A 24,251-nucleotide genomic window follows, 5' to 3' on the forward strand; every position below is an offset into this window, starting at 1 on the left:
AGATGTGAAAAATGTTGGAAAAGGTATGGAAGTTCTTCAAAACCACGTGAAAGATGTGCTTCTGGACAATACGGACTGAAACATACTTTTATTCTCTACACTCGGTGGGAATGTGTGGGTATATAATAAATGATAGTACAAAAATTTGGTGGGGAATTATTAAGTTGGTGGTATTTTAATAAATTCATGGCCATGAATCAAGTGGTACTCGCCCATGGTTTTAATTACACCAACCTAGGTGATTCTGTGCCAGATTTGTTATAGTTCAATTCATTTGGGGGTATATTCGTAATTGCATACTCTCTGAAATGTCAGAAAAGTTAAAACTGAGTCAGTTGAGTCAATTTTTATAATTTAGGTAATTTGAGCAAAATGGAAACTTTTTCAGGTCAATTGAGTCCATTTCCCCAAGTGCAGTTGGGCTCCATAGAAAGGAAAGAAATTAAGTAAAATTTGGCAACCCTATATTAGCTTAGCCGCCGTGAATGCGAAAGAGGAGGAGAAAATTTCTTCTGTGAGTTCTTTTTCCTGCTTTCTCTCGGCGAGGTTGCTGTTGTTGTGTTTAAGATGGCCATGGCGACAGCATTTTCAAGCCCGAATCACTGTTTTGGTCGGCAATGGAACTCGCAATTTCCTACCAGCGGTCACATTTATCGTCGGAACTTGCAGAATCCGTCGTCATTTAGGTCGCCGGCGGGCCGTGTTTGTTGTAGTGAGGCACAGAGCATAAGCATAGCTTCCGATTCCAAACCGAATTCATCTGTTCAACGCCCGCCGTACATCCCCAATCGCATCCCTGACCCTTCCTATGTTCGCATTTTTGATACGACTCTCCGCGATGGCGAGCAGTCCCCAGGTGCGTCCCTCACCTCTAAAGAGAAGCTGGATATTGCTCGTCAGCTCGCCAAGCTCGGCGTGGACATAATTGAGGCTGGATTCCCAGCTGCTTCGAAGGAAGACTTTGAGGCTGTGAAGATCATTGCCAAAGAGGTGGGAAATGTTGTCGACCAGGACGGGTACGTGCCTGTAATTTGTGGTCTCTCGAGGTGCAATGAGAAGGATATTCGAACTGCATGGGAGGCCGTGAAGTACGCTAAGAGACCGCGGATACATACGTTTATTGCAACTAGCGAAATTCATATGAAGTATAAGCTGAGGAAGACGAGGGAGGAAGTGATTGAGATTGCTCGAAGTATGGTGCGGTTTGCACGAAGTTTGGGCTGTGATGATGTTGAGTTCAGCCCCGAGGATGCTGGGAGGTTTGACCTTGATCTCCACTTTTTAAAATTTCAAATTTGGTTTCATCTAATTTATGCAAACGAAAGAGTAAGCTGACTTTGCATGCTCCTTGGAAGTTCAAAACCTCTCAATCATTATTGATGTTTGCATCAAGTCGTTAATCAGTTTAGGTTTATGAAGCCTGAAGTTGTAAAATGTGAATTTGTTTTTTTTTTAGATAAGAAACATTTCATTAAGAAGGAAAACCAAAAAACGAACTAGGACAAGGGACGTCCCTTTCCCTAAAGAACACTAAAAGAGAAGGGCTCTCCAATCTGGTATGATCTTAGAGAGGCTGTAATTACTTGTTCCTATAACACTACCAAGATGTCATAATATGAACACGGTTCCTTTTCCAGCCATAAGTGGCATCAGAGAGCTCTAAAAGCACGGCCCCATAACTCTTTGCATTTACCGCTGAAGCTCCGTCCTTGAGTACATTCTGTCAACCAATCATCAATCATCTCAGGCAAGCAAGTAGAAATAGGGAATACATCGAACAAAAACTGCCACCCCCTTTTAGCAAAAGAATAATGAAAGAAAAGGTGATCTAAAGGATATGAAAATTAATAGGATATGAAAAATCTTGAATTGGTGTAGTTTGTTTGTTTTTTGTTTTTTGATTTGTAAAAGTTGGGGGTTTCACAATTTTGATTTATATAATTTGGGTTTACATAGGCTAGTGTGGTTAACAAACCTTTAACTAGTTTTGGCCTTTTTGTTGGCTGGATTAATACAATTAATTTAATGGGACAATGCTTAGACCCTATGTATGGTTGTTATCTAACTTGTACAGGTTGCCTATATATTTAATGCCCTATTTATCTGTTGCTGTTCATGAACGATATGTATCTTGTAAAATAATGAAGATAAAATATTTATTTTTCTGCTAGACATTACAAATTTATATTTGCAACTTTTCAAATTCTAAATTCTCGCACATATAAATATTTGCCTTTTTTATTTTCTGGCGTCCTATCAGATCTGATAGGGAGTTTCTTTACGAAATTCTGGGTGAAGTTATAAAGGCTGGGGCAACTACTCTCAACATACCAGATACTGTGGGTTATACCATGCCGGTTGAATTTGGGGCGTTGATTGCTGATATAAAAACTAATACGCCTGGCATTGAAAATGTTATCATTTCGACACACTGCCAGAATGATCTTGGACTCGCAACTGCCAACACAGTAGCAGTAAGTAATGCCTTTTTCTTCCCTTTTAATCCTGTTGATTGAACTGGACGTTTAATTTGGAACTACCCGAAGATAGTAGGAAAGTAAAAAGGATTACAAATATCATACTATAACACTAAGAAAGAAAAGGAAAAATATAAAAAAAAACAAGACGTGAAAATGATGAGGCTGCATCGTTGGAATATATACCTATAGTTATGGTCATATTTTAAGGATTTATATGCTCAAGAGTTTGCATCTTAAATTATGAAGAAGGGATAAGATATACATTTTGTGGCTTGATCTTTGTCCCTCGAAGTACAAAAGTTGTACTTGTGGAGGACAAACTTCTTCAGCCGCTCCTGGAAATTTGGCGAATTGCTAAGGGATTTTAGTGTGAACTATAAATCACTCTTCCACCTATGACCTATCTAAATGCTGTTACGACTTCATCTATTTCCTTAAGTAAATTATGTTTGATTCCTCTCATCTTTTTTCAGGGAGCATGTGCAGGTGCAAGGCAAGTTGAGGTCACAATTAATGGCATTGGTGAGAGAGCTGGAAATGCTTCGCTGGAGGAGGCAAGTTATTTATTTAATTTATTTCCTACTTATTCTTTCATTTATTTTGAAATAATAATCATTCAAGAAGGTTGTGTATAATAATAAGTTTTTAAACTTTAATAAATGTCTAACAAGCTCCTAAACTTTCAATTTTATATCTAATAGCTTCTTGAACTCTAATATATTCTTGACTAATGAGGCTTCTTTGACTATATTTTTCCACAATAATTTAGCACCAATTTTCATCCCATGACCACACCACATACCAACATAAAAACGTTATTTCAAAGCTTTCCTCTCCAAATACAAATTGGAAACAATAACTATAACTTGAAAATAGATACCACTAACAATATATAGTTCGCCATAGCCTCCTCTTGGAGCTCTTGCTCAGGGGAGTTTTGTTATTATTCTCCTAATGTTGCTTTATATTGGAGTGTTTTTTAAGCTCCTTTGGAGTTCTTGTACATTATTTACATAGAGAAGAAAAGTTTTGTTTCTTATAAATTTCTTAAGCACAATGTTGGCTGTACTTTGTTCTTTTCCTCTCCTCCTACAGCCCAACAATATGCTACTTTCTTTAATTTTTCTCTTTTGATAGGAAACAATTTTCATTGATGATATGAAATTATACAAAATGATCAAAACCTATACAATGAAGTTAAAAAATCTTCTCCAAATGGATATAAGAGACTTCAAGCTATAATTGCTAAAAGGAGAGACATTTTTACACCATGTTAGAGCCAAAAAAGAAATGAAATCAATCAATCAAGCGTTGCCAAATGACCCCCAACTTCTCCTTGAGGCAACTCTTATAGGACACTAATAAGACTGAATAGGACGAATTGCTCATTCTCATTAAATGTAATAGAGGAACAACTGTCCATATATACACACCACACAGGTGTCACTTAAATAATGTGACAAAATAACAACTTAACTATCTAACCATACAACTAACTAAGATAATATTAATACACTCATACTCCCCCCTCAAGATGGGGAAAAAACATCAAGAGACCCATCTTGCATAGCAGAGAGTTAAGCGTGACAGCAGGCAAGGCTTTTGTAAAAACATCAGCTAGTTGTAGGTGCGAACGAATAGGTAGAAGCCGAATAACACGAGATTTCTCCCGAACGAAATGTCAATCAAGCTCTATGTGCTTGGTACGCTCATGAAAACTCGGGTTAGTAGCAATGTGGATGACTGCGCATTATCACAATATAAAAGTGCAGGAGATGATATCATGATATAGGAACCTGCACTCATGTAGCAAATTGGTTAACCAAATAAGTTCACAAGTTGTAGCTGCCAACGCTCCGTACTCGGCTTCAACAGAGGATCGAGAAATTGTGGTATGCTTTTTTGCCTTCCAAGACACCAAGGAATCACCTAAGAAAACACAGAACCCAGTGGTACAACGCTGAGTATCAAGACACGATCCCAATCTGCAATTAGAGAATGATTTCAATTGAAAAGAAGAAGTAGCCAAAAAGATTCCACGACCTGGGGCATTTTTCAAATAGCGAAGCAGATAACATATAGCATGAAGATGAGCTTTGCTAGGTTGGGAAACAAACTAACTTAACTTGTGAACGACATACGTGATATCAAGCCGAGATATTGTCAGATAGAGAAGACGACTAACAAGTCTTCTAAAAACAGAAGGATCATCAAGATCAGTATTTCGAAGGTGAGTAGAAGGATCCATGGGAACAGCCACAGACTTGCATCCCAATAATCCAGTATCTTCTAATAAAGAGAGTGTATAATGCCTCTGAGATAAAGAAATACCACGATCTTCTAATAAAGAGAGTGTATAATGCCTCTGAGATAAAGAAATACCACGAGATGACCGTGCTAGCTCAAGGCCAAGAAAATACTTAAGTTGGTCGAGATCTTTCAGCTTAAAAGTCTGGTCAAGAAGACATTTCAAATCATTAAGGGCCCGTTTGGTTGGAAACTCGGATTCTGTTTTTGTTTTCAGATTCACTGAATCAAATGAGTGTTTGGCAGAATTTTTGAGTTTCGTTTTTTAAAACTGTTTTCGGATTCTGTGATTCAAACAGTAGAAATTTTGAAAACGACTTTTTTATGTTTTCAGTGTTTTCAGATTCAGAATTTGAAATTTTTAAGATGCAGAATTACATTAAAAAGATAAAAACTTTGATAAAATATATTACTTCATATTATAAACTCATTTTATGCTTGTTAAAATTGAAACATGTAAAATATAATGTATTCTAAATTATATAACCCTGTAAAATAATAATCATACAAAATTCATAAAAAAATGTTAATAAATTACTTAATATAATTTAGATTAAACTTTGTAACTAATTTTAGTTTAGAAATTTAGTTTGTAACTAATTTTGCAACTGGAGAGAATGTCTCCATAAAATCAAGGCCGTCTAGCTGAGTATACCCCTTTGCAACCAATTGTGCTTTGTAACGCTCGATGAAACCATCAGAATTATGTTTAATTTTGTAAATCTATTTACATCCAACAGTATGATGACTAGCTGGAAGTAGAACAACGGACCAAGTTTTATTAGACTCCATGGCCGAAAGTTCAACAGTAATAGCATCACGCCAATGTTGATAAAACTGTGGTTCCTCAGTGGAAGAGATACTGGCGGCCAGAGAATAATGAGAAGATGATAATCTGGAATAAGAAACATGATGCTGAATAGGATGTTTAGTAAACCAAGTGGGCAAAGAATCACCATTTAAAAGAGAGCACAGTGATAGTCCTTGAGATAAGAAAGGAGCCTTAGAAGCTCGAAGGGACCTTCGTAAAGGTGGTGGAATGGCAACTGATGTACCTTGATCAGTGGAAAGAGGTACAGATTCTGGAATTACAGAGGGTTGCAGTGGTCCAAGAATAGAAGCCCTTGAATCATCAATGATATCATCAGAACTGTGCACATCAGTAGGTGGATCCTGAGATATATCAGTATGAGATGTATCAGTAGGAGCAACACTTGGTTCATTATTTTGTAAATCAGGACTAGCATCAGACAACCCAATATTAGTTTGAGACATAGCATCATTAGCAGTTGGCACATGAGGATAATTATACGGAGTAAGCAAGTAAGCTGAAAAGTCACTAACAATAGGAAGGACAACATGTGGAAATGGATCAATTAACGGAGAAGTAGAAATATCATTAAAAGGGAATCGATTTTCATGAAACACTACATCTCGAGAGACATAAAAAGATTGTCTTCAAGTCATAGAACCTATATCCCTTCATCCCTGGTGGATAACCAACAAAAACAGCAGTTGAGGACCGAGGGTCAAACTTTGTGCGATGAGCAGACAAGGTAGAGGCAAAACATAGAGAACCAAAGACCCGAAGTGAAGAGTAATCAGGTTCATGCCCATAGAGAGACTGAAAAGGGATATGCCATTGTAAGATGGGTGATAGGGTTCTGTTAATAGGAAACACAGCCGTTAAAATGCATTCTCCCCAAAAATTGATGGCACCCTAGACTGAAATAGAGAGCTCGGGCAACATTGAGGATGTGTTGGTGCTTGCACTCAACAATTGAGTTTTCTTCAAGGCGACCAACACATAAAAACTGATGAACAACCCCTTTAGTCTTAAAAAAATCCGTGAACAGCAATTCGGGTGCATTATCGGAGCGAAAAAACTTTAATATGAGCATGGAATTGATTCTCAGCATAAGCAAAAAATTGAGGCACAACAGCAGCTACATCAGACTTATTCCTCAACAAAAAAATCCAAGTAAAACGGGTACAATCATCAACTATGGTGAGGAAATATCTATAGCCATTATATGTAGGATGTGCATATGGACCCCAAATATTAGCATGTATCAATGCAAAAGGCATATCAGTGATATTATTATGAGAATCAAATGACAATCTTTTCTCTTTTGCTAAAGGGCAAGTAGAACAAAAATGATCCTTGCAGCTAACATCATCAAGATACAAAGACTTTCTCAAAGCATGAATGTGTTTAAAGGATGGATGGCCAAAACGGCTATGCCAAACATCAAAGGATGGTTTATGCACACTAAAAGACATATGGTAAGTGGGAGAGATTGAATCAGTATCACCAGTTGTCGACCCAAGGAAATACAATCCATGACGCACATTACCCTTGCCTAAGAAGCACGGACACGGACATGGACACGACATGGACACGGCGATATGCCAATTTCTAAAAACATAGGACACGGACACGTTGGGGACACATTATGTTTTTATTTTTTTAGATAATATATGCATATGAATTGATTATAGTAATACTTTTGCATTAATTAACCACACAAATTGAACAAAACAAATCAAAATATACTTAACATAAAAACAAATCAAAATATATAATTAACCACGACGTTGGTGGCAGCAGAGAGGATGGTAGGGTTTTGTTGATTTGGTGTGGAAGGTAGAAGGAAAGAAAACGTAAAACAAAGAAGAGAACGATTTAGGGTTTTGTCTTCTTTTAAGTTTTCTTTTTGTTTTTCAATTTTTTTATTAAAAAAAATTTGGGCCCAGGACTGTTGGGCCATGTCCCGTGTTCCTCCTCAAGTATCCGGACGTGTCCCTGCGTGTCCGGGGCGTGTCCATAATTAAAAAAAAAAAAATTGGGCACGCCAAATGGTGTGTCAGACACTAGTCCGAAGCGTGTCCAGACGTATCGGTGTCTGATACGCATCCGATACGGACACCCCGCTTAAAATGGAGTGTCCGTGCTTCCTAGGCCCTTGCCAATCGTCCTCAAAGTGAACTTGTCCGGAATAAGGCAACAATCATTAGAAAAAGTAACACATATGATCCATATCCTTGGTCAAAACACTGATCTAAAGCAGATTGTAGCTTAACTGTGGTATATAAAAATCATGTAGAATAACACCATCCATAACCCGAGAAGAACCACTGAACTCCCCTAAAAACCGTAATTGATTTGGCAAACTGATAAACCCAGGCGTAATGCGGGAGATGGATGAAAACATAGACTTTGAGCAACAAATATGAGCAGATGCTCCAGAGTCAAGAATCCATAAGTGCTGGAAAGGTATAAATTCACTCTATTTAACGGTGTTCAGCCATAACATTCGAGGATAAATGAAATGGTCCGCATAAAAGCTGAAAGACATTGTTCGATGCCTAAAGCCTTTTGCTTTCAAGATCATCTCTATAAAATCACAGTCAACGTTACCAAAAGTATTTTCCAAGTCAAGCTTTATAACCACTCCATTTTTCTTCTTTCTAAACCATTAGTCAACTATTTCATTGGCTATAAGGGATGGGTCTTGGATTTGCCTTCCAGCAACAAAAGCTTATTGATATTCTATGATGGTACCGGGCAACACTTTTTTCAACCTTTTGGATAGTACTTTAGTAACGATTTTGTACAAGCAAGTAGTGAGGCTGATGGGTACGTAATCTCCTACCATTCTAGCATCCACCTTTGGAATCAAGCAAGTATAAGTTTCACTAAGGTTAGCATTAATAACAGCATTTTTAAAAAAATCCTAGAACACCTTCAAAGTTCAACATATTGGTCTTGAGGATGTTCCAAGATTTTTTTGAAGAATTCAATCTGGTCCAGGAGATTTGTTCGTGCCCAGAGCTTGTATGACATGCCAAATTTATCTTCTGTGAAGGGGGGCTTCCAAGGCTAGATTTTGTGAAGGAGAGATGGAATCCAAGTCGATGGATGTTGGTAGGAACCTGGCTCCATCTTTTCTGTTAAGGAGATTTTTGTAAAAGCTGATGAATTCGTCCCCAATATCATCTTCATGTAAAAGGTTGGTACCTTGGCTAGATAAGATCTCAGAAATTGTGTTCTTTCAATTTGCAGCCATGTATCGATGGAAGAACCCTGTGTTTTGTTTTTTCTTTTTTAACAAGATACGAACTTTCATTGATGAAATGAAAAGGAACAAAATTGTTCAAGGATACAAACTTTCAAAAGAGTGAAAATACAAAATAAGAGAAAAGAAAAGATTAGAAAGACATAACAAACAAGGAAATCTAAAAACTACAAGAACTACTCTGGACTAATGAAAACACCCCAATTATTAAAAATAACAGAAGGAATAATGAGAAAAGGAATCCGCCAAAGAACACCGATGAGAGGCCTTAAATTTAGATGAATTGAGACAATCGAACAAAGATCTTCGCTTGTGTTGAAAGAGCCTTGTGTTCCGCTCAAACCATAATTCTGAGGAAGCTTTTAACCGCATTAATCCATAACAGCCGAGCCGTAGAAGAGGAGCGTGAATATCCCCCACACAACAACTGCACCAAGTTGTCTTCAGCTTTTAATTGAAAACCCAATCAATCTTGAACTGTCTAAAAAGAGATGACCACTTCTATTTGCGATTTGGCCTTGCATTTCCAACTGCAAAGAATTTTTTCCTCCTTTGCTGTCGGGGCCAAGAATTTTGCTTTAATAGAGGATTGCTTATCAATTTGTTCCTTAGATAAAAAGCCAATTTCCTCTGCAGAATTTATGTGATGAAGCTCACTTTGCTGTGCAACCTTTTATGTCAAGATGCATTCGAAGGTTTCTGTATTCTTTCTAGGTTTTTGTAGCTTTTTTTTTCTTAGAAAAATAACAATATATTTAAAGAACCAACAAAAGGACAACCCAAGGACAGAGGGTAGAGATCATCCTCCCCCAAACTCTAAACAATTGCAGCTTTCCAATCATTGTAGGCTATAATTACAAAAGAATTTCTTGTGGGTTTTTAAGGTTACTTCTCAATAAAACCATGTTCAAGCCATCCTCTTAAGGGGGTTGTTTTACCACCATTTTTCTACAAGGGGAGAAATTAATGAATGTTGGAGTCAGGCTATCTCTTAAAACTTGATTTTGAGAAGGCTTATAATAAGGTCGATTGGTCTTTCTTATATGTAGCACTTCAGGCGAAAGGCTTTGGTGTCAGATGGCGAATGTGGATTTGGGGCTGTCTCTTGACCACAAACTTCTCTGTTATTGTAAACGGAAGACCTAGAGGGAAGATTTTGGCAAAGAGGGGTCTTAGATGGGGAGATCCTCTCTCTCCCTTTCTTTTCACCATAGTGGGAGATGCCTTCAGTAGGTTAGTTCATTTTTTCTACGAATGGAACATCCTAAAAGGTATCACTGTAGGCCAAAATTCTATAGAGGTAACACACCTTCAGTATGCAGACGATGTACTGATTTTTAGCCCTTATTCACCTAAGATGATGGAAAATTGGTGGGGTCTGATTCAAATTTTCCTTTCTATGATGGGGCTTTCATTGAATGTTGCTAAAACAGCAGTGATAGGAATTAATTGCAGTGAGGCAGATGTGAATTTCTGGGCCTCTATTTTCAGGTGTAAGGCAGAATTCTTTTCCTTCTCCTATCTTGGTTTCCCTCTGGGAGGAAATCATAGAATGCCAGGGAAGCAGTGGTGGACAAAATGCACAAGAGACTAGGAAAATGGAGATCTTTGTTGCTATCAAAGGGGGGTCGATTAACTCTAGCACAAGCAATTTTGAACAGCATCCTGATATACTTTTTTTCAATCCTAAAAGCTCCTAAGTCGGTGATTTCGACCATGGAGAATCTCATGCGAGACTTCATTTGGAATGGTGGAAGACATAGACCAATTGGAAATCTTGTGAAATGGTCATGGACTGCCTTGCCTCACAAACAGGGGGGTCTCAGTATTGGTTCCCTTGGATTAAGGAATAAAGCTCTTCTCATGAAATGGCTTTGGCGCTTTGCAATGGAAAAAAATAGTTTTTGGAGGAAGGTGATAGCTTCCATTTATGGGGAGGATTCACATGGTTGGATGCCTTTGCCTTTACAAGGGTCTTCTATTGGAAGACCTTGGATAGATATACAGAACGACCTAGAGGCCTTCACAAAGCTCACTGTTTTTAAAGTTTCAAGGGGCAGTGAGATTTTGGGAGGATAGATGGATTGATCCTTCCCCCTTTTCTTCTTTGTTCCCTGATTTGTACAGCCTTTCCACTAAAAAGAACCATTATGTGGTAGCTTGCTGGGTTACCGAGGCTTCAACTTGGGATATCGGGTTGAGAAGGAATCTTTTTGATAGGGAGATCGATAGTTGGGCGTCTTTCATTGATAAATTAGAAGGTATGGTTCCGGGCCAAGGCAAGGATCGATTATGGTGGAAGGCAGATAGTAAAGGTTGTTTCACAGCGAAATCAGCTTTTATAGCTTTGACGGCTCCTTCCCCTAAATTGAACACGACCACAACTTCTATGATTTGGAATTTTAGGGTTCTAAAAAAGGTGAAAATTTTCCTATGGGACTCTCTTTTATAGGAGCATAAACACAGCCAAGAGAATACAAAGAAAGCTCCCCCATTGGATGCTCTCCACTTCGGTTTGTGGTCTCTGCCTAAGAAATTCAGACTCGGTGGATCATATTTTCATCCACTGTTATTTTGCCACTCGGGCTTGGAAGTATATGGCTTCACTTTTGGATTTTTCCTTCTGTCTTCCTAAACATATAGATGACTTCATGGTGGAAGGATTTGGTGGAGTGACGCTCAAAGGCAAAGCTGCGGTCCTATGGCATTGTGCAGCGAGGGCTCTTCTTTGGCATCTTTGGAAAGAGAGAAATAGTAGACTTTTTGAGGACAAATCAATCCCTTTAGATTCTTTTTGTGTGAATACAAAGCATACAACTTCTTGGTGGGCCACAATCCACAAGAAGGCTTTTGGAAACTACCGTCTTTTTTTGATTTTACAGGATTGGAAGAATGCGATTGTATAGTTCTCTTTGGGGAGGGTTCTCTCTACCTTCTGCCTTTAGGTTGTTCTTGCCTTTTTGGGCTCTTTTGTTTTGAATGCATTCTCTTTGTTTCTTATAAAAAAAAAATGTTGGAGTGCATACTTTCAAATTTTTTGGGGGGGGGGGGGGATAGGATAATGGTCCGAGGTTGTCCTATCCAGCTTTTTTTAACTCATGCTAAAGAGAATTTGGTGATGATGGACTTTGATAGAAGGAAACGATCAATGAGGATGAGTGTAGGCAAGTATCTGAAATCAGACCAAGTTAACCTACCATTGGAAAGAGCTACATCTATGAGCCCAACCTGACTGATGGAGGTGTTGAACTTTCCCATAAACTTGGAGTGTCTTTTGCTTGAAGTATCTATTCTTGAATATTATAGGTTATCACTTATCAAAGTTGTTTAACTTTGTTTTACTAAAGTTTTTTCGATTATTTTATTTCATGGACATATCTGAGGATAAATAGTCTATCCGTCATTCTACAATACTATTATTTCTTGTATGTAAAAGAGGATGAATATTAAATTTAGTGAAATAGTGTCAATTTAATACAACTGTTATCTAATTTTTTTTTATACAACCGTTTTCCTTTATGAGTTACATGTGATTGAATGCACGGTACGGTTGAATTGTTTTGAGAACATCTGTTTGCATTCACATGTAAACATTCCTAATGTGTAGGTAGACTTCTTAAATGACATACATCTATTTTCTTCTTTTAAACCATATTTTTATATCTTCAGGTGGTAATGGCCTTACAATGTCGTGGAGAGCATGTGCTTGGAGGTCTTCATTCTGGAATTAACTCAAGACATATCTTTCTGACTAGCAAGATGGTAATTGTTTTCTTACAAAGAAAAGCTTATTAAAACTCGAGTTATTTTTTTTTTAAATTATTCTCGTCATATATATTTTTTTAACGTACAAAGTTAAACGTTCCATAGGGCAGGATATTTTCTGTTGCAAGTTGTGTGTGGCTCTAGGTTGAACTTGAAAGCTAGACAGTTTTGTTCTCGCTTCTAGCTCCTCTTTGAAAGACTTGGAAAGAGACTAAGGGGCAAAGTTTTTGAGGATGGGAAGAGTGTTTCTTTCTTTCGTTTATTTTTTTGGGGGGTGGTTGAGAGAGGTTTAATGTTTTGAACTAGCTATCGATGTCCAAAGTCCTATTTATTTTTTATTTTTCTCATGACTATTGTTTCTTTTTAAAATCTGTTAGTTAGATCTGTTTTTGGTTTTTTTTTTCTTGGGGTTTAGTGTACTTCAGATTTTGAACTAACGACAGATTTCTGGTTCTAGTTCTCTCTTCGCCTAGTTCACTTTCAATTTTTCTATTCAAGTTTCAACATCCATATTTCTTATTAATAAAGGCTACTTACAGACAGACTTATTCCTTAGGTAGAAGAATATACTGGCTTGAATGTACAACCGCACAAGGCTATTGTTGGAGCTAATGCTTTTGCTCATGAAAGTGGCATCCACCAGGTTAGACTTGTTAGATCTTGATATGCTAGGTTTTGTTGTTCATGGCTAACCATTTATGAAGTGTTTTCATATTTATCTTTCAAAATCCAGTGTGATGTGAAAGCTTCCAAATAAATTCTCATAGCTGACTATGTCAGGGTTCTAGCATAAGTGTTTATTGCTTTAAACACATTTTAAAGAAAACAGTTTGCCATTTTTTCCTTTATTTCCCATCCCCCCTGTGAGTTAATTGAAGAAAATTTCTTTTTTAGATTGTCAAATTCAGGAAACAGAGATACAGAAAGGACAGTAAGGGAAGATGATTCTTCCCCTATGAGGTGATGGAGATTACATTCGATTCTCCTCAAATTGGGAGAAAGATAAAAGAGTGTGAAACACCTTCTAAAGCACTCCAAGAGAAAGGAAGAAAACAGTGTCCTCCTATATAGTGTTAAAATTTCTATCCAATCTGTAAGAAAATTTTCCTATTCCTTTCAAGCTGAGCGCTCTATATGCTTGTAGTCTTTTGCTTGAAAGGGTGGCATAGCACATAAGGCCGATCCTCTTCATCCAAAGCCTTGTTGAATACAAGACGCAGCTGGTTGTATCTTGTAGTTTCATCCTGGCCTCTGTTATTATTGTACTTGAGTCATCTGGCCGTAGAATGTATTTAATTGTTCATAAAGGACCAATTGTTCATTACTAATTACTGTCTGAGGAGTTACATGATTGTTATACAGCGGCTGCGTTCTCTTATAAACATGGAGGACTCTTTTAATTATTTTGATGCATAGTCTTTGCCTTAAAGTTCATAATGAAAATATTGATTGGCTCTTATTCTACGTTTTTAATAAATATTACTATTTTTGTGTGAGCCATGTGGGTGACTGTTTATCCTGTTTTGTTAGGCTCAAATTGTATGCTAAATATTGCTTTTGTTACACAGGATGGGATGCTTAAGCACAAAGGTACTTATGAAATCATATCCCCTGAAGACATTGGCTACGAACGATCCAATGATGCTGGTATTGTTCTAGGAAAACTTAGGTACACCGTGTTGCTTTGTGTAAAATTACAATATTGCTTTTACCTTGACAAAATCTCCCTACCTGCCTCCCCTTTCCCATCTCTTTATGCGTGTGTAAGCATGTATGTGCAAGAAGAAATGTTTAGTGTGTTTGTTCGCTGGGATTTATTTTGATGGTTGGCTGGGATTTGTTTTAAGGTTATTTCGGGAGTTGTTTATTTCGAGATTTGTTGGGCTTTTGTTTTTGTATGCCTGTGTTTTTGTTCTCTTTTTCTTTTATCTTAATGAAAAGTGCAGTCTCTTATTAAAAAAAAAAAAAATTAGGTGTTCCTCATGAGCTGCAGAAAAAAGAAGGAAGAGATTGTTTAAAAATGCTATGAAGCAAAGTATCATGGGTGGCTTATTGGTCCAAAGGGGATAGGGTAAATTGAGAGGGAATGGGTTCAAACCCCATGATAACCACCTACCTTAGGAATTAACTCTTATGTATTTCCTGGCACCAAGTAGGGTCAGAGGCGGCTGTCCCGTGAGATTAGTCGAGGTGCATGTAAGCTGGTCCGGACACTCACGAATATAAAAAAAAGCAATGAAGCAACTTTTTTCTTTACAATTGAAAATACCCAAAAAATCGTGCCGTGTACCTTACTTAGTGCACCGGATCCCTAACAGTGGGTGCCGTGAAGCTAATTATGCCTTTTAAAGTTTGGTATTGATACATGTACAGACATACTAGTGCATTTCTTTTCTCTCTTAGCTTTCTAAGTGTATATATTTTGGTTTGGTACCTTCTTAAATAGTTTAGCATCTATGATTTATTTAATAACTAATATTTTAGTGTGTATAAAAATTATTTTCACCATTCTCTCTTAAGAAAGGTTTCCTTAATATATGTAGTGTGTTTCTGTGACATTTCAAGTGTCTGAGGTGTAAATTTCGGACAGTTTCCCAACTAGAGTTTTTGTGCTTTCTGGAGGGCAAGTATCTCAACTAAAAGGATTAGAATCTAGTAGGCTGGGGACCATGATCAAAGGAAAATCTAGCAAGAGGCCAGCACTGGGAGAACTTTCTGATTCTACTCATTCAAGTCCATTAACACAGAGATCCTGCAACAGAGTAGATTGGGGATTCTCATCAATGGTTTCCCTCTATTTTTAGTATCTCTGCTTCTCCCTCTATCTTTGTTTGGGATGCTTGGGATAGGAGGTCTTCTTCTTGGAATATAGTAACAAAAGGTCGCTGAAAGATGAAGAGATTACAGTTTTGTCAGAGTTATTATCTTATATTTCTTTGACTGTTCTTTCGGAGGAAGGTGATTCTCGTTGTTGGAGTTTGGAAAATTCAGGACTCTTTTCAGTAAATTCTCTATGTAAGCTTGGCAGGGCTGATTTGCATCTTTCAAAAGCCTTTTTCTCCTCTCTTTGGAGTCCGGGCAGTCCTAAATGGGTGAATTTGTTAGTTTGGTTTCTTCTATATGGTAAGGTTAATACTTCCGAGGTTCTCCAACGGAAGTCTCCTAAAATGGCCTTGCAGCCATCCATATGTTTGATGTGTGCTGAACAAGGTGAGCTTTTGAGTCACGTTTTCTTCTTCTGTCCATTTGCTTTAGCTCGTTGGAGTTTCTTCTTCCAGTTCAATTTGGCTTGGGTTTGGGATCGTGAGGCTACAAGCAACATCATTCAGATCCTAAGTGGAGCTAATTTTCCATCTAAATCTAACCTTCTTTGGATTAATGGTTTCAAGGCAATTATTTTAGAATTATGGTTCGAGAGGAACCAAAAGGTTTTTGAAGATTCTGGTCATTCATCCTTGGAATGTTTTAATCTCGCCAAATTCAAAGCATATCAATAGTGTGCTCTTTCCGATCTTTTCTCTTCCTACCCTCCTAGTATGATTTAGTATGAATTTGGGGGCATTTATAACTCCTTTCTAGTTTGATGTTATTTTTGTTTTCTCTTTTTCACTCCTTTCAGAGCTTGTATCATTGAACAATATTGTTCCTTTCCATCTCTGGTTGAAAAGTTCGTATCTTGTAAAAAAAAAACATTGGTGGTATGTTTAATTACTTAAGAATAAGTACAGAGAAGAGGAGGTTGAAGAAGTTATCATGCGCGAACGTGCATAATTTGTAAGGCATTTTCATAAATTCGAGGTCAGATTAATTTCAAGAATATTTGAATACAAATGGAAAAATTGGCCCCTTTTAGCTGTAAAATATCCTATAGTTGGGTACAAACAATGATGCAGCTGTACCTAGGGAGCTGAAGTAGTTTATCTGGGACAGGAGAAATGAAAACATCTGTAGCCATTCTATCGTGGCGTTAAAACTTGAAATTATTTTGTTACAACATTAACAGGATTAACTTCCTTTTGTTTATAGTTTCACTCCTTGTATCTGGTCCGAAATATACCACCCGCTAACATGGTTCATTTTGACAATTTTTCCAGTGGACGCCATGCCCTTAAAAGTCGACTTCAAGAGGTAAATTGGAATCTTCAAGCTCAATGGTTATGTCTTCCTTTCTGGCAATATGTTAACGTCATATCTCATTTTTTCAGCTTGGTTATGAGCTTGACAATGAGAATCTTGACAACATATTCTGGCGTTTCAAAGCAGTAGCTGAACAAAAGAAGGTAACTTGAAATTGTGTCCCTCTCTGTTATGCTGAGCTATTCCCTCCCCTGCCTCTGCACATATTAGTAAATACCAAAAAGGATTCTACTGCCTCTGCACATATTAGTAAATACCAAAAAGGATTCTACTTTGGGTGGAATCATACCAATGAATGCATGATCCCATCAGAACTCTATAGTTAAGCGTGTTTAGACGAGAGTAGTACTAAATTAGGTGTCTACTTGGGAAGTCTATGTGTTGCACTCCTTTTAAACTTGTAAAAAAAAGAAAAAAATCAGATTTTTTTATCTAAATTCTTTTGCTCTAATTTATCTGACATTCCAGAGAGTAACAGATGCTGATCTTCGAGCATTGGTATCCGATGAAGTTTTTCAACCAAGTGTTGTCTGGAAGCTGCTAGATTTGCAGGTTTAAATTTTGTAGACCATTATATTTGGGAAGTTGTTTGGACCTACTTTTAAATACACGTATTGCATCATTTTGACAATACCTCAAATGCAGGTAACCTGTGGAACTCTTGGTCTTTCTACGGCTACCGTTAAACTCCTCAATGCTGATGGTAAAGAGCATACTAATTGTGCTGTTGGAACGGGGCCTGTAGATTCAGCTTACAAGGCTGTAGATGGCATTGTGAAGGTTTGTATAGGAGAAACTGCTATCTAACTTTTTATATTTTCCATTACATCTGGAATGTACTTTCAGGAAGATTTCCTGGTATAGTCAAACTGGGATATCTTAGATAATTTGTTTTATGTTAAATTACATGAATTTTTGGGTTCTGTCTAATAAGTCCCTGAATATTAAAAGTGTTTAATAGGTAATAGGTTTTTGAACTTTCAATTTTGTGTCGTATTCAACATTTTTTAATTTTGTGTCTTATTCAACATTTTTTATAAAAATTTCATGGACGTATTAGACACAAAGTTGGAAATTCAAAGCCTTATTCGATGCAAAATTTGAAGACTGAACTTAATTTAACCTAAGTTATAACATAAAGTCGTCATGATCGATAAACCAGGCTTTCATGTCCTTTGCATGCATGTCTAGTTCTGTGCTATTCTGAATGATTAACTATGATGTTGTCTTCTTGCTTTAAATTCCTTGCTGGTGGTCAGGTGTGTCTTCCTTGAGTGAATCTGACTGTAGAAGAGTTATCAATTTTTTTAATGCAGGAACCAGTTGCACTTCTTGAGTATTCGATGAACGCTGTCACTGAAGGCATTGATGCAATTGCCACGACCCGTGTTGTAATAAGAGGGGAAAACAGTTACACATCTACTAATGCAATTACAGGAGAAGCAGTTCAACGAACATTTAGGTAAACTAGCTACAAGATAATGTGATACCTGATTATTTTCTTTTGAAGGAAAATTTGCAAAAACCACCCCAGGATTTTAGGAGTTGTTACAATCATACTTTTGCAGTAGCAGTCCGATTACGTGCCCCCTAAACTTTTTTTGGAAACGAACAATTTCATTGATATAATGACAAAAGGAGGGAGAAATGATTACAAAAAAGAATGAGAACCCACAAGCGGGTTACAAAAAAGCTCTCCAATTTGTCAATAAGGAGGCAAAGCTATACGAGTGGAAGAGGGGGGAGCATTTACACCGACCAAAAAAACAATGGATTCAAAAGTGGCATGTGGTGTGCGCTCCAAATCTTGGAAGATTCGACGGTTCCGTTCATTCCATGTAGTCCAAAGAAGAGCCCGAATGAAGTGGATCCAAAGGCTGGCTTTTTCTTTCTTGAATGGGTGGCCCCACAAGAGTCGAAGCAAGCAGTTGAGACATATTGGTGGGGAGGGCGGCCGACCATCCAAAGAGTGGTAAGAGTTTGTTCCAAAGAGTTGCTGTGTAGGGGCATGTGAGGAATACATGTCCGATGGACTCACTGTGTTGCTTGCATAGAGGGCACCATTGTGGAGATAAGACCATATATGGCATGCGTCGTTGTAGTTTGTCGTGAGTATTCAATGCTTGGTGGCTAGCTTCCCATAGGAAGAAAATCTTCTTTGGGTAGGATTCCTTCCAAATTGCTCTATAAAGATCCGGTGGAGTAGATGATGTGTTGATGCTTTGGAGGTCTTTGATGAGGGAGCTGGTAGTGAAGGATCCATGGGATTCCGGTCTCCAAGCAATGGAGTCCCTATTCATAGATGGTTGCTTTGAGGAAAGGCAGTGTGAAAGGGCAGCCAACTCAACAATCTCCGCGTCCTTGAGGTTTCTGCGAAAGCGTAAATTCCAAGATTTGGTTTCAAGAGACCAAAAGTCCCGAACATGGGCATGTTTCCTGGTATGAAGAGCAAAAAGGAGGGGGTAAGTTCGACATAAAGGTTCTTCATTGACCCATGTGTCTTCCCAAAACAGAGGGAGAGAGCCATCTCCCAACCGGTAATCACAAGATTAGAGATTTATGCTTGGAAATGTCTCTCCAAGGACCCGCGGTTGGGATTCTATCCAAGATTAGAGATTTATGCTTGGAAATGTCTCTCCAAGGACCCCTAGCAGCAGCGAGAGAGCGGGAGTGTAGGGCATTGTGGGTATCATAAATGGAGTATTTTGCTTGTATCAACCGCCTCCATAGAGCTGTTTCCTCTGTAAGGTATCTCCAATTCCATTTAGCTAAGAGGGTTGTGTTTTTGGCTTTGAAGCTTATGATTCCAGGACCACCAAAGTCCAAAGGCTGCGGTACAATATCCCATCTAACAAGATTTTGTCCCCGCTTGTCCAATGTCCCCTTCCAAAGAAAATTCCGAACGGTCCTATCAAGCTCAATGGCAACCTCGAGGGCATCAAGAAAAGAGAGAGGAAGTATATGGGGAGATTGGAGAGTGTGGCATTGATAAGGGTGAGTCTACCTCCCTTGGATATATTTGTATGCTCCCATGAGGAAAGTCTTTTTTTGATTTTCTCCTAGACGGGATCCCAAAAGGATGGGGATCGAGGATTGCCATTAAGAGGGAACCCGAGGTAGGTGTTGGGCCAAGACCCTTTTCTGCAGTGAAATCTGTTGGCCAAATATTCTAAAACACTATCTTCCAAGTTGATGCCCAATATCTCTGTTTTTTGTAGGTTGGAGTTCAATCCAGAAAACCTTGATAAAATTGAATAAATTCTTGAGTTTGTTGTCATTCAAAGTAGAGAAGAGGAGGGTATCATCAGCAAATTGAAGATGCGTGACTCTAATGGGAGGACTGCCAACCTCAAAGCCTTCAATTGAAAGCTGCTGCTTGGGACAAAATCCTGCTAAAATAATTAACCACAAGGATGAAAAGGAAGGGTGAGAGAGGGTCACCTTGCCTTAAGCCCTAGAAGCCTTGATTTTGCCCTTAGGTCGCCCGTTTATGATGATAGAGAAGTTTGCCGAAGAGATGCAGCCTCTAATCCATTTTCTCCAAGTTGTACTGAAGCCTTTAGCCAAAAGAATACCGTCGAGGAAGTCCCAATCTACCTTGTCAAAAGCTTTTTCAATATCAAGCTTGATGACAACCCCAATATCCTTTTTCCTAGTCCATGTGTCGATGATCTCATTAGCAATCAAGGAGGCATCCAGAATCTGTCTGTTGTCTACAAAAGCCGATTGTGAGGCAGAAATTGTGTGTGGAAGGACCCTCTTAAGCCTCTCAGAAAGGCCTCTTGCAATGATCTTGTACATACATGAAGTCAAACTAATTGGCGGTAGTCACTAACTGTTCTTGCATCAACCTTTTTTGTTAAGACTCGCATTAATGATGCCATTCTTGAAAAAATCTTGGAACACTCTCATAATAACAGGTTTGAGTATGTTCTAATATTTTTTAAAGAATTTGGCAATGAATCCGTTGGGTCCAGGGGTTTTATTGGTGCCTAGGTCCTTAATAGCTTGCCAAACCTCTGTCTCAAGGAAGGGTGCTTCGAGGAGGGAAGATTGTTGCTGTGTAATGGTGTCCCAGTTGATAGGATGTGGCAGGAATCTAGTGCCCTCTTTTTTGGAATACAAAGATAGGAACTCTAGCTCAATCTCTGTGTCATTAACCAAGCTTTTGCCATCCCGAGATAGGAGCTCAATAATGGAGCTTTTCCTGCGTCTGGCAGCCACCACTCTATGAAAGAAGCCAGTGTTCATATCACCCTCTTTGAGCCACCTTAACTTACATCGTTGTCTTCAATGATCTTCTTCCATTATGGCTAATGAGTGAAGCTGTTCTTTTAGAGAGACCCTCTGTGAAATTTGCACCGATGGGATGGATCCCTCCTCTTCTTGGGTGTCAAGGATAGCTAGTTCCGCCAGCAGCTGATCCTTGTGGCGGGTCACCTAAACTTATAAAATTGTTGGAATTAAACCCTTAAATATAACAAAATGCACAAACCATTTATAGATTGTTACCAACCCCTAGTTGATGGGTGATTTTTGCAATTTTCCCTTTTTTTTAAATACAATCAATCAGAGTACTCTTGTTTGAAGTATTATTCCCTCTACAATATTACATCTAAACTTTGTTAATATTCAACTCGAAAATATTTGGGAGGGAGAATTTCGAAAGCTATATTAATCAATGGTGCAACCCAGTTGGCAAAGGGCTTGTAGTCTCTCGGTCATACTGGCTTAGAGGCCTCAAGTTCGAACCTTCTTGTTTCAAAAAAAAAAAAAAAAAGTTCGAACTTTCTGGTGAGCTTAATACCAAAAGCTCTTGATATCTCTCGAGTCCAGGCCTTGGCGGGCACGGGTGCCCCTGGTACATGAGAGCAAAGCTCCGACTCCAAGTTATTCAAATAAAAAAAGAAATCAACCCATATCAATAACTTCAAAGATAAATCGATTAACTTTTTCGTATTCTTTGCTACACACAAGCAATCTAGCATATCGATAATTGTCTGTCTAGTGATATGTTTTTATCGTTGCAGTGGTATCGGGGCTGGCATGGACATAGTCGTATCAAGTGTGAAGGCCTACATTGGTGCACTAAACAAGATGCTTGGTTTTCAAGGAGTTGACATTAAGGTGACCGAAAAAAGAACATTGTCTGCATAAAAATTGCTTCAAGAATTTTGCTCATGGAAATTTCGACTAAGTTCCAGTATCTTATGTCGTTTGTAATTTAGTTGTTTGTGTTATTTGAAACCTTTTCAGAAGCACCTGCTTTAATGTTTTAGTTTGTAAACAGTGAACTGGCTTTAATTAGTCATTTTATGAACGAACCTTTTTTTTTTTTAATTAGTATTGAATGTAAGTTATCTAGCAAATGATAAAATTTTGGTATTTTTTATATGCATTCAAAACTTAAAAGTTTGTTTTAGTTAATTTTTCTGTTGGTTTTGAAATGCTGTCTTATGAGGGCATTGACCACTGAACCAGCCAAATAGGTAAAAACCTTTTGGTCTAGAACATATGTCTTTGTTCTATGTCTTAACTAGTTGAGTTGTACTCAGGTTGCTTCATTTAGAGAGATGATACAATTATATTATTGTCAAAATTAATTAAAAAATGCATAATTTTAATGTCTAAATATATGTTTTACTTTTACTTAAAGGTTTAGCGGGTGCAACTTCTTTGCCAACGATCGAGGGGGTTCAACTTCTTTGCCAACAATCTAGGGGGTGCAACGTCTTCGCCAACGATTTGAGTGGGTGCAGCTTCTCTGCAAATGATTGAGCGGGTGCAGCGTCTTCGCCAAGGAGCGAGTTCAACTTCTTCGCCAACGATCGAGGGAGTTCAACTTATTGAATTAGCTAACTTTAGAATTTGATTTGTCATTCTCATTTCTTTTGGACATGAATATTATATGTCAAAAATTTTTCTATGATTTAGGGTTGGATTTGGAATTTTTATCATTTAATCAATCCATCATTGAGCAAAATTTTAGCAAAATCACGATCCTGATGGGGCCAAAATTTGTAACCATAATTAGCCAAATTTTGAATAAGGAAGAATCTTTAAAATTTAATTAAGGTTCATGCAAAATCCGAAGCAAAATATCCTCCTTCCCAAAATTGATTTCAAACAACCCTACTCTAAAATTTCATATATATTTGTATGAGGCTATGATACTAAAGCAAAATATGGAGAAAAAGTTTGAGCGTCTCAATCTTCATGGTTCTGTAGCGTTGAAAATCTATGGGTATTCATCGATCTGGATTCCCACGGGTCCAGAAAGTTTTGCCAATATATATATTTTTTTCTTCTGCAGGTTTCAGGCATAAAGGTCACGTTTGAAGATTGCATAAGGCGATGGTACCTTCACCGGCGGGTAGCTTGCTTCTTGTTCATATGTGCATCAATCGGGTCATCAGAACTTGACAGAACCATCGATGGCTGAAGCAATTTTTTTTTCATATCTAAAATGGCCCCATGGATCTGCTATGCTGCCGCGGGTACTCGGGTTGCAGAGTGACGTCATGCCGCCATGGATGAATGGATTTGGTTGAACTCTGAAGGAAGAAGATGATACATGATTTTTTTTCTTTTTTAATTTGTTCGACCAGAAATTCAATAAGAAAAAACTTAAATTTATGAATTTATATTTGTATTTATGTATGTGAGTGTTACAACCTCTAATGTATAATCCTCTGATTAATTCTCTCAAATGTAAAATTTAATTCAAGGGTTCGTGAGCTTGTTCTCGAATCAATGAGTTTGCATCTTTAGCTTCTTGCTTGACGAAGGATCTTTGAAGTCTTTAGCTTTGAGCTTGTTTGAAGACTTTGACTTGTTGATGAAGTTCTTTGACTTGTAGCTTGATGAAGACTTTGTGAAGTCTTCAGCTTTGCGCTCGTGAAGTTCTTCGGTTTTGCGTTAGTAAAGTTGTTTGGCTTTGTAGCTTGTTGAAGTTCTTCGGCTTGTAGCTTGTGAAGTTCTTCAGCTTTGCAGATTGTGAAGTGTTCTGCTTCGGAGCTTGTTGAAGTTCTTCGGCTTTGTGCAGCTTATGAAGTGCTTCAACTTTGCAGCTGCTTCGGCTTTACAGCTTGTTGAAGTTCTTTGGTTAATTTGATGAAGACTTTGCAGTTTGATGGAGTCTTCAAGTATTGTTGCGTGGGAAGAGAAGATCCAATGTTCTTGAAGTCTCGTACTCTTCAAGTCTCGAAGACAATTCTGAGTGCTCTGAATCTCCAATTCTTCTATCTCGTTTTGACTTCTTCCTCTTTTCCTCTTTATGACTTCTTCTTCTCCTTTCTCAAATGAGAGGTGGCCTCCTCTATTTATAGAGTCCTGGTGGGTCTTATTGGATCATGGGTTTAATGGGCTTGGACTTGGGCCTAGTCTCTTTATGAGTTTTGATCCAATTAGTTGATCTCATCGGACGGCCATAAAAGAGACATGTGGGACAATTTGATTTGTCAATTTAAAATTAATTTAGGAC

General features: G+C 38.0%; 1 protein-coding gene and 1 pseudogene across 2 annotated transcripts; both read left to right on the plus strand.

Moving 5' to 3' along the window:
- LOC148208285 (disease resistance protein RPV1-like) overlaps positions 1-24,251 on the plus strand; it is a 121,082-nt pseudogene that overhangs the window by 39,477 nt on the left and 57,354 nt on the right.
- On the plus strand, positions 452-23,532 carry LOC111012138 (2-isopropylmalate synthase 2, chloroplastic). 2 transcript variants are annotated; one of them, XM_022286190.2, is made up of 13 exons: positions 452-1,259; positions 2,261-2,474; positions 2,954-3,034; positions 12,536-12,628; positions 13,188-13,274; positions 14,200-14,300; positions 16,726-16,759; positions 16,837-16,911; positions 17,237-17,320; positions 17,414-17,548; positions 18,085-18,230; positions 21,799-21,895; positions 22,425-23,532. In XM_022286190.2, exons 1-13 carry the CDS (start codon positions 568-570, stop codon positions 22,428-22,430), a joined length of 1,845 nt encoding a protein of 614 aa, XP_022141882.1. In that variant the 5' UTR covers positions 452-567; the 3' UTR covers positions 22,431-23,532. The 2 variants fall into 2 exon arrangements, with proteins under 2 accessions (XP_022141882.1, XP_022141881.1); XM_022286189.2 differs by lacking the exon at positions 22,425-23,532 and having other exon boundaries at positions 21,799-22,195.

The sequence above is a fragment of the Momordica charantia genome, assembly GCF_013281855.1.
Source record: "Momordica charantia cultivar OHB3-1 chromosome 11 unlocalized genomic scaffold, Mcharantia_2.0 BLBB01000011.1, whole genome shotgun sequence".
NCBI classification, from domain to species: Eukaryota; Viridiplantae; Streptophyta; class Magnoliopsida; order Cucurbitales; family Cucurbitaceae; genus Momordica; species Momordica charantia.